This window comes from Castanea sativa, chromosome 7, assembly GCF_040712315.1.
Source record: "Castanea sativa cultivar Marrone di Chiusa Pesio chromosome 7, ASM4071231v1".
Classification (NCBI taxonomy): Eukaryota; Viridiplantae; Streptophyta; class Magnoliopsida; order Fagales; family Fagaceae; genus Castanea; species Castanea sativa.
In genome coordinates, this window is record NC_134019.1 from 2,532,489 (window position 1) to 2,543,467 (window position 10,979).

Below are 10,979 nucleotides of genomic sequence, written 5' to 3' on the forward strand. Positions count from 1 at the left end.
GTTTTAAACCTTGGTTAACTAATAATATAGTTTAAATTTTATAGTTATTTAAAAAATTTTGCCAATAAAAAATATAAACATCGTTTATTTTGCTAAAAACTGAAAATTGAAAACAATAAAATAATTATTGAGTTTAGATAGCACGTCTGAGTCTGCGTCTGCGTCGTTAAGCTTTCCGCGTTTTCTTTTATTTTTTAAAGACCAGCGCTAGTGCACGCGGAAAGCTTACCGACGCAGACGCAGACGTGCTGTCCAAACCCAGCCAAAATTTCCAAACGCAAAACTTTGAGCTTAAGATAAAAATTGTGCGAAACTTTGAGTGCAAGATGCGCTCAACTGATAAAGGAAAAAAACAATAATAATGGGTTCTTCGTCCTCTCATCTCATTTCTCTGAACACAACAAACATACAGTCACAGACCCTTTGAGCTCACTACTACTTTTGTGTGAGATAGATAATGGGTTCTTCGTCCTCTCAGCCCTTGAAAATGGTGGAAGTGAGATCAACTGCCTTTCCTCTGCCTCAGCTCTCAGTTCCACTTCAGCCTCAGCCTCAACCTCAGCTTCAGCCTCCCTCTGCTTCTGCGCGTAACTATGTTAACTTTTTTGGGTTTTATTTATTTATTTCATGCGTTTTCCTTTTTGGGTTTTGATAAATAGTCCTTGTCTTGGTACTTAAAATTTTGAGTTTTTTTTTTTTTTTTTGGGTTTCATATATTTTGCAACCAAAGGGTCTCTCTGTCAAAATAATGTATGAAGCTTTACAATTTGGTGGACTCTGTGGATTAAGAAAGGGCAAATAAGAAATCAGAACTTGGGATGTGACCTTCATTCATATTTTTATATCTTGTTAGAAAAAAAATCAGAACTTGGGTTGTGGTCTTTTTTGTAAAATGGCTGTGCATATTCAAAATTTATAGGAGTAAATTAGTTGAAAAATCAGAAGATGGGATGTGATCTGTATGTAAAATGGCTGTGCAGATTTAGTTCACTTCTATTTTTATTGTAATTAAGCAATGTTTCTCATTGTTGACTCATGTTTAATCCATTTGTTTGTCGTTTTAACATGTATGTGGCTTCGTGTTCATCCATAATATAAGCAATATTTAGCTTGAATTTGTTTTGCTAGCAGTTGTAGAGAAGGATTCTCTAAAACTTGTGTTGATGGAATTTGTTTAGGCTGTCCAGACCCCCCCTTGATGTACAAGAACCATCTACAGGATTACACACAAAGGTCAGCCATTCCACAACCAATATATCAAACTATGAGCGAGGGACCATTTAATGCAATAAGGTTTAGGTCAACCGTGGAAGTGGATGGAGCGACCTATACCTCTCCAAACACTTTTTTACATAAAAAAGCAGCCGAACAAGATGTTGCCAAAATTGCGCTGGAACACATATCAAAGAGGATAAGGGATGAAGGATGTCCTCTTGTTCATGAGGTTTGTTACATCATGATTGTAAGCTTGTAATATATTTTATCTTTTTGCAAAGGATAGGAGATTATATTTTTTTAGGTTGAAAGAACCTTAGATTGTGAAGCTGAAAGATGCTCTGTGAAGACGATCTTTTCATTTCTATTACAATAAAGATTTGGTGACTTTAAGTCTTTAGAACATATTTAGGTTGCATCTTTTCTTGGTAGATTAATCTTGACCGTCAGTAATTAAATCTAGATGATAAATATTCAAGCTAGATCATAAGGCTAAAAGATGCTTATAAAAAAATTCATTGTCATAGTTGCATTGTAATATTAAAGGTACAACCATGTGCACGTTATTTTGCTTTAACGTTAACATCTTAGATAAATGTTATGTTACTATATATTAATGTTTGTATGGTTATTGATGAGGAATGTGTTTTCTAAATGACAAGCTGACAAGTGTGTTATTGTTGGAGAAAAGGGATTTTTTCCCCCCCCAGATTAGACTTCACTTATTAAGCTATATATATATATGTTCTCCCTAGTATCACAATGCCTTTTCCAAAGGCATTGAGATTTATGAGTTTCTTTGTGAGAAGAATGGCAGGGGTTGAAATAATATCATTAAATCACTTTATATTTGTAACTCATCTAATTATGGAACTTGCACTTTATTGTTTAGGCATGTGAATGTAAGGAATTATGAATGATGAATGCAGATATGAAGTGTATTGTTAATGTTCTTATAAATGTTATATATGCTCAATTTGCTGAGAAATAGGCTTTTATTTATGCATGTTTGACATATTTTATGTTAGATGTTCTATTGTTCCTTCAAGGGTTGACCGATATCTTTTTTTTTTTCCTTTTTAAGTAACCTTTTTGTGGTTATTTTCTAGGATACGGTATTTTGCAAGGCTATACTTAACGAGTTTGCTCTCAAGATGAATTTGGATAAGCCTACTTTCAATACAGTTCAGCCAGAAGGGTTGCTACCGGATTTCATATCTACTTCAGTTTTTAATGGTGTATGCTATACTGGTACCCATGGTCGGAACAAGAAAGAAGCTGAACAATTGGCAGCACGCGCTGTTATTATATCTCTTTTGGGTATCTTTTCCTTTTTGATTAATATGAAGTTGTTTTAAATCTATTTATGCCACGTGTGTTCTAAACTTTGTGGCTAACTAATTGAGGATATAATGCAGGAAATTCTGGATCGGGAACCATTTTTACTGAGATAATAAAGTCTAAAGAAAAACTCTATGCTGCATTGCATAAAGTGAAAAGTGCAAGCCATGCCACTATTAATGCCATACCCCAGAGTGTTGAAGTGCAAGTAGCAAGTCCAGGGGCCTCCTCAGGAACACATCCCCTCCAAGAACAGAAAATACCAAAACCTGAACCATCAACACAACTGATCAGTGCACAAACCTCATCTCAAGCAGTCAGTCTTCCAATTGAATTTGTGCCTGCTGTTTTATCAGAGCCTTCAGGTGTAGGTTCAAGTTCCTCAAAGAAGCGCCGCAAGAATAAGAACAAAGCTAACAAGAAAGTGTGGTCTGACGCTCAGTAAGTCTTAGCCTCTCTCTTTTCATTTCTGGCATGATTCTTTTGTCTTATTTGCTGTAGGTTTCATTCTCTTGTTAATATTACTAATTCGGGCACTTATTAATTCTTCTTTGCCTATGGAAATAAACTTTCAGAAATGATTCTCCCCTTTAAAATTAATTTATAATTTTTGAACTAACTGTGCATTTATGTTGTGATTTGTTTATATCTGACCCTGTATGCTGACAATAATTTTCTGGGAGGTATCATTGGAGTTACTGATTTCAAAAGATCTTTTCATTTAATCCTGCAATATTTTATGAAAAAAAAAAATAGACAGCTATAATAATCATGTTATCAACAAACTTGTTAGCAGAATGCAGTGGCAGCTCTCGAACATAGGTGAAAAGCATGGGAGAATAATCACTTCCATAAATTAATATCAAGCACAGTATACTTTTTTCTGAAAAATATCCTGCTCATTGAATTTATATTTACTGGTGACTACTTTCTGCACCCTTTGCTCATGGTTATTATTCATTTGCACTCCCACTTTGAAAAATTATTGTTTTACTCCCTTAATTCCATCATAGAGAGTTATTGTTTCAACTCTTTCTAAAAAAAATAGCTGTAGAGAAGAAAAAAGAAAATGTTTTCCTTGCCAGTTTACCTTAAGAACCCATCCGTGCTAATGCTCTTCACACGTATTCCAGCCACCTGACCACACATGGTTTTAAACCTCTGACCATAATATGATGTATTGGTGCCTTTGCCACTAAATGCTGTCGTTGAATGTTGAGCTGCTGGGTCATATTCTTTGATGTTATGAAGTCTGAACCAGGGGCATTGTCATATTTAATTGGAAAATAATTATTAATAATATTAATCCATATTGTTTGCAGTGTTGTAAAAAGTGTGCTAGGCATGCTTAAACTTCAAAGCTCAGAGCTCCAAGGTCTGATGGTGCTTTTTGAAGAAGCTGAAAGCACGCCTAGGTGCACTTTTTTATATTAAAAAATATTAGCAATCATTAAAATTAACCACTCATTTTGAAGGAAATGATATGGGCCATTGACTATAAAATCACTATTCTTAAGATTCTATACAACACAATTTTTTGTTTACATATCAAAAGAAACAATCAAGGATAATTTACTATTCTTGTGCTTTTTGGTTTTTGCGTTTTCATATACTTCATTTTGATCATAGCTATAACAATTATGTATTTTTATAAAGCAAAGAGAATGATACTATGTTTTCCATTAATAATCACAAGACAATGATAGTTTAACTAAATTCTCAAGTTGAAGTTGCTTTATGGTTAAATACTTTAATTGGATCTATGTAATTTTCTTGTTGCTACTTCTTTCGGGAAAAATTTCCACATCATGCTGTTATTTATTAGTCATAAAGATAAAAGTAATATAATCCTTTTGTATCTTACTGAGGAAAAATGACATTTTCAAGGTATATGGTTTCATTAGACTAACACATCTTTGTCCTTTGGATGATCATTAAGGTCATAAATTAGATACTTACATAAGAAAGAAAGCTTGATCTTACATTTCTGTCAAATTACTATCAGTTCTTGTCCTGCAAAATGTTCACCAATTCCTCACTCATTTTAAAACTTTTCTTCAGTAACTCTTGAAGCTGGCAGGCATTTGTCTTTCTTTCTCCCCATTTCATGCCCTTTTGCATCACAAATCTTTTTGTGCATGATGCTGTTCTTGTATAGATGTTTATATTGCATAATTGAAAGTAAATCTGTTGTTTAATTTGCAGGTCCTCAATTTGCTGAAATGCCAGTAGCTCAAGCCCCGATGACTTAAGCCCCGCCTTATTCGGTAGGCTCCACGAATGAACTGGCTCATTTGTGATGTATCTTGTGGATTTAGTTTAGCTTGTTGTGTATGTATTGTGTCTGTATTTAGTTTAGGGCTTTAGGCTGACTCAAAACTCTCATCTTGGGTTTTTGTAAGACAATAATTCCTCCCTGTTTTTGTCCTAGTGTTATTAAGAATTATATTGTTTTTTCCTGCTCCCTAGTGTCAAGATCACTTCTGTAGGGAAAATAAATGTGAAGGTGGTAAAGTAGTGCTATTCATGATATACGCCTCTCAATTTTTTTTTTCACCACTATGATATACACAAGTCTAGACATTGGTAACCACTGTCAGATAAATGTTAAAGACAAATGGAAAGAAAGGCTGTAAAAGATTTTCCAATTTTACACTTTTTCTGGTCAATCAAAAATATTTTTGGGTTTGATTAAAATTTCCCAATAAAACAAATACATGAAGCCTTTGTATACAAACTCATTCTTTTCAGGGATCCTTCCCAAGAGTTATCGCTCCTTGGCATTGCAATTTTAGGCCCCATGAATTGCTTGGCTTTTGTTAGGGTGGGAAGAGTGGCTTAGAATTAATAGAAGAGGAGAAGTTGATTAGGCTATTGTTACAACTAACGGATGAAATGACTTATTATGGACCCAGGGAACTAAAATGACAATGCACCAAACTAAAAGAGTTTAAATTGTATTTTTGTCATTCAGTCATTTTTATTCATATCTTAGTTAGATTCATTGATTTGTATACCTATGATAACCATATGATGTAGATTTGCTTCAAACATGCATTTAACACAAAGGATAACAGGTTCATGCATCGTTTGTTAAATTTTCTAATTTTAGATCACGTAAAACTAATAAATTAAAAAATTGTTTTTTTTTCATTATTTAGTTTCTGTCCACATGTTATCTAGATAGATCCATGCATACTACTGGTAATGGTTAAGAAAAAAGGCAATAAGATAGCTTATTGTCTGGCTCGGTTTGTTGTTCATGTGCCAAGTTTTTTAGTTTGGATGGAGGATGTTCCGTTCCAGTCTTTTTTTGTACTCCAGGCTAATTTAGCCCGTGTTTCTTAATTTAAATGCATTTTCCTTTTTCTCAAAAAAAAAAAAAAGTTATTCAAGTTCAAGATTTTGTAAATGCATTTGAAATATGTTCATTCATCGTGTATAGAAAGCATCTAGGACTTGCGATTGCATAATCATATTCTCACATGCTCATACATTTTCATATGATTTAGTTGATGGTTCATGCATCTTAAATTAGATTGTATTACATGCTTTTATTTCTTGTTCATCTTTACTAAACATGCCATCAATTTTTTTCTTTTATGCCTAATTCGTCTGTGCGAGCTTGTCAGCAATTTCTTTTCATTATGTTAACAACTTGTGCATAAAGTTACTTATTTGTTTTTTTCATTTTGACGTCTTTATCATTATTGTATGATAAGATAGGTCTTACCTATGCAATTATCCTTTGTATTTTCTTTTCAAATCTAATTAGGAAACAAAGCTGTGTAAGGTTTTTTTTTTTTTTAAAATTGCATCTAGAACTAAAGCGTTGTAATTTATATTCTATTGACATTGCATGTAATTTTCATTTATGACAATAAAGACCTAAAGCTATACCGGTGTTTTAATTCAAAGGCAAGCGTTGTAATACCACATTTCAGCCGCCTCCTTCCCCAGTTTTTTTATGCTCTCTCACTATGAGATGACTAATCAGTAGCTTAGTTCCAGTAAATTGCCCTCAAAACTGACCAACCTGAACCGATTCTCTCTCTCTCTCTCTCTCTCTCTCTCTCAATTGTCAAACTCTATCGTTTCATTCTGATTTCGGCTGCCAAATTGTTTGCTGGATCTTCAGGAAAATGGGTACGTTGCTTCGTACTTTCCACACTTGTTTTCGTTCTTATTGTTATTCTACTCTTACTGCTGCTGCTGCTACTAGTATTGCTAGTGCTTAAAAAAACCCGAATCACAATCACAATCAAGATCAATTCTTGAAATCGTGTTAGAGATCAGTGCAGATCTAGAAGCTTTAGGAATGTTGATTATGCCTTAGACCTGTTTGATACAATGCTTCACATGCGCCCATTGCCTTCCATTGACGATTTTAATCGCATGTTGGGTGCCATTGCAAGAACGAAGCATTACCCAGTAGTCATTTCTCTAATTAAACGAATCGAATCATTTGGTATCTCTCCTGATGTTTATACTCTTACTATTTTGATTAACTGCTTCTGCCATTTGAACTGTCTAGATTTTGGGTTTTTTGTCTTGGCCACAATTTTGAAACTTGGTTATCACCCAAACTCTGTTACTCTAAACACCCTTGTCAAGGGGCTTTGTCTTCAACGTAACATTGCTGGAGCTGTGAGGTTGGTAGAAGAAATGAAGAAGAATGGGTATAAGCCTGATGTAATTACTTGTGGAACAATACTAAATGGTCTGTGTAAGATTGGACAGACAAGTATGGCTTTTAGGTTGCTTAGGAAGATGGAAGAAGGGAATTATGAGCTTGATTCAACAGCGTATAGCACAATCATTGATAGTTTATGTAAGGATAGATTGGTGACTGAGGCTTTGAACCTTTTATTTGAAATGATGAGTAAAGGCATTCAACCGAACCTTTTCACTTACAATTCCTTAATTCAAGGCTTATGCAATTTTAGCCAGTGGAGAGTGGTTAGTACTCTGTTGAATGAGATGGTGTGAAGGAAGATCATGCTAGATGTGTATACCTTCAATATAATGGTGGACACACTTTGCAAAGAGGGAATGCTGACAGAGGCAAAAATAGTTTTTGATGTGATGATTGAAAAAGAAATCATGCCTGACACAATCACTTACAATTTTCTAATTGCTGGTTACTGTTTGCAAAGCAAAATGGATGATGCAGTCAAAACATTTAATATGATGGATGAGAGGGGTTGTTCACCTGATGTGTTTAGCTATAACATATTAATCAATGGATTTTGCAAAAATAAAAGAATTGATGAAGCAAGGAGTCTCTTTGATGAAATGTCCAACAAGGGAGTGGCTCCCAACATTGTGACTTGTAACAATCTTATCGGTGAGTTTTGTCGAGTGGAGAGACCCCAGGCTGCACTTGACCTATTTCATAAGATGCAGGCATGTGGCTAACTTCCAAATCCCCAAACCTATGCTATCTTGTTGGATGGCCTTTGTAAGAACAAAAAAATTGGGGATGCGATGGCATTGTTTCAAGAGATGGAAGACAAAAAGTTGGACCACAATATTGTGTTTTACAACATCTTGATTGATGGTATGTGCAATACTGGGAAACTTATAGCTGCAAGAGAAATCTTTTGTAGTGTTCTTGCAAAAGGATTGCAACCTAATGTTCGGACTTACAATATAATGATCAAAAGGTTTTGCAAAGAGGGGCTAATTGATGAAGCGAGCTGCTAGAGAAAATGGATGGGAACCATTTCTCTCCTAATGATCGAACATATAACACAATCATCCAAGGGTTGCTACAACAGAATAAGACAGCAAAGGTTATGGAAATAATTAAGATAATGGTTGACAAGGGTTTTTCAGCAAATACAATCACTACATCCACATTGTTTGACTTGCTATCTACAAATCCAGCAGATAAAACACTTCAAGAATTACTTATTAAGACTTTGCCAGTCAATCTATAAGGTGTATGTATATTTGTTGGAAGTGGTTATTTACTTTTTAATGGTCAAACTGGCAATCTAAGACTAATGTTTTCAGCGTAGGTACGAATACAAGGATATTGAAGAAGTTGTCTGCTTCCTTGTCCAAATATTCCAAATCAGAATCGATGGTCAAATCATGGAGAACAGAGCAGGCAGCAAGGAATGTTGAGAGAGAGTTGTGGTTCGCATAGTAAACTTGTACAAGTTGTAGAATCTTGAGACTTGGGAACATAAAAGAAGTTGAAGCAGAATCAGAATTTGTATATTTACTTCATTTTAATGGAATGTTAAATTCGATGAGATTTTATTTTTTTGTTCTTGTTAAACAATCTGGCAATCTGCTTGAAAATCTTTCTTTATATTAATGTCAAATTTTTAATTAGTTTGTATTATTAAGCATTATTTCTTAGGTAAAAACTTTGGTCTACAATACTAGTTTAGTTCATCGAAACTTCAGATTATTATTTTGTAAGAAAAAATGTGTAAAATTTTTTAGGTCCAAAATTATTAGGGGTTGTCAATTCATATCCAAAACTTTGATTAATTGTATTTTTAGTCTTGGGCTAGCAAGTCTTAGGCTAGATCCAGAAGGTGTTCAGGTAGTATCAATTGAAAACACAATCAAAATAAGCTCAAAGATAGCTGAGAGAGAAAACTCTAACTTACACTTGTTGAACCTGTGAGTTCCAAAAAAAGAAGGAGATTCGTGCACCTTGAAGTTTGCTACATTCGATAGGAGATCCATGAATGCTGAAGAAGTCTGCTGTGAATCAAAGTCCAACAAGGTGGGAATTGGGCTAATATTAGTAGATTCTACAGTAGGTAAATATTTGGGATTGTGTAAGATTTCTTGTACTTGTAATCTCAATTTTAGTTCAGTGGACTCTTTCAGGGTGGTGACCTACGTTATGTTGGAGGTTTTTTCCTGCATTTTTCTCAGCATTACCATATCGTCATGTCTATTTATTTTCCACTACATACTCTTTAGTTTGGTGGTGTGGTTGTCTTTTATTGGACATTGCATGAAACTCGACTAATTAATTAAGTTGAGAAATTAGATTTTTTTTTTTTTTTTGAGATAGTTACAATATGCTGTTAATCCCGCATTTCGAACCTTTTTCTTCTTAGACCCCAAGCATTTTATGCATGAGAAGATCCAATTTAGTTACAAGGTCCTTGGCAATTAGTTAATTTAATTGGGGTTACTAACGGTTTTTATGGTTTAACTTTTGATTTTCTTGGTTTTTATCAAACCAGTTCTCAATTGGACGGTTTAGCTTGGTTTTAAAAACAATGCCTAAATTCCCATGACAATAATCAATTCAAAATTTCATCTTCATGCCAGCATTCTAAACTCCATTAAAAAAAAAAAAGATCACTTACTTGTCTACTCATATCCATTTTTCACAAGTCTTCTTCATCTCCTTCAATTGTTGAAGTCTCTAATAATGCTTTGTAATCTCTTTTTTTTTTTTTTCAATTACAGTTTAAAAAAAGAAGAGAAAATACAACCATTTTGAGTAATTTACCGTAATATTTCCTGACTTATAATTGGATATCTCACGTGCATCAACTTTTGGTAGTATCATGATTTCAAAAAACGGAATGGTCAAAGAACATAAATAGGTTCAATTTCCAATTTTTACCTGTTGAACCGAAAGTTTTCACAGTTCAATATTTGGTTTTCTCAGTTTTTACCAAACCGATTATGGTTTTGAGTTCAATTTCCAGTTGAACCATTTGGATCGGTATGGATTTTTAAACCATGGTAGTATATTAAATACACTCTTTCTTAGTGGGTCGTGGAACAAACTGGCCGCCACTAGCTCTCTTTGAGTTGGTGTCGAATTGCGCTCCCAAGCTTAATTTGGCATGTATCTTAAAGAGTTGTTGTTTGTAGTTGTGATTGAAGTAACTTCACTTTCATTTGGATTCATCATTGACACATATTTTATTATATACTAGCCTCTAAGCACGCATGTGAAGCTTTTCTATTTTTTTTTTTTTGTTTGTTAAGGTTTATAATTTACATCAATTATAATTTGGGATTACTAGATTTGTCAATCACAAAAATACCTACGAGCGTGATGAAAAAATTATTTCACCCACAAACGTGTGTTTGTGGATGAAATAATTTTTTCATCATACACCTAGGTATTTTTGTGATCGAAAAATTGTGAGTGTGATAAGTGTTATGCATTTGTTGGTGAAATGATTTTTTCATCACATGCCTTGGTATTTTTGTTATTATAAATTGTAGTAGCTCAAATTATAATGGATGAAAATTATCAATATTTATAGAAAAAAATAAATAAATAAAAGAGCCTTTCAGCACATGCGTGAGCGCGTGTTCAAATGCTAGTATTCCGTAATTATCAAGCATGTGTTCAGAGGCTCTTCTACTTTTTTGAAAAGGTTAATAATTTTTATTGATCATAAGACAAATAAAGACTTACAAAG

General features: G+C 33.8%; 1 protein-coding gene and 1 pseudogene across 1 annotated transcript; both read left to right on the top strand.

The window, feature by feature from the left end:
- Positions 1–218: 218 nt before the first annotated feature.
- On the top strand, positions 219–5,088 carry LOC142644748 (double-stranded RNA-binding protein 4-like). The gene is made up of 5 exons (XM_075819323.1): positions 219–587; positions 1,179–1,444; positions 2,325–2,535; positions 2,634–2,997; positions 4,762–5,088. The coding sequence occupies exons 1-5, from the start codon at positions 458–460 to the stop codon at positions 4,775–4,777; spliced, it is 987 nt and encodes a 328-aa protein (XP_075675438.1). The 5' UTR covers positions 219–457; the 3' UTR covers positions 4,778–5,088.
- A 1,455-nt stretch (positions 5,089–6,543) lies between these two features.
- On the top strand, positions 6,544–8,498 carry LOC142642208 (uncharacterized; annotated as a pseudogene).
- The last annotated feature ends 2,481 nt before the right edge of the window (positions 8,499–10,979 follow it).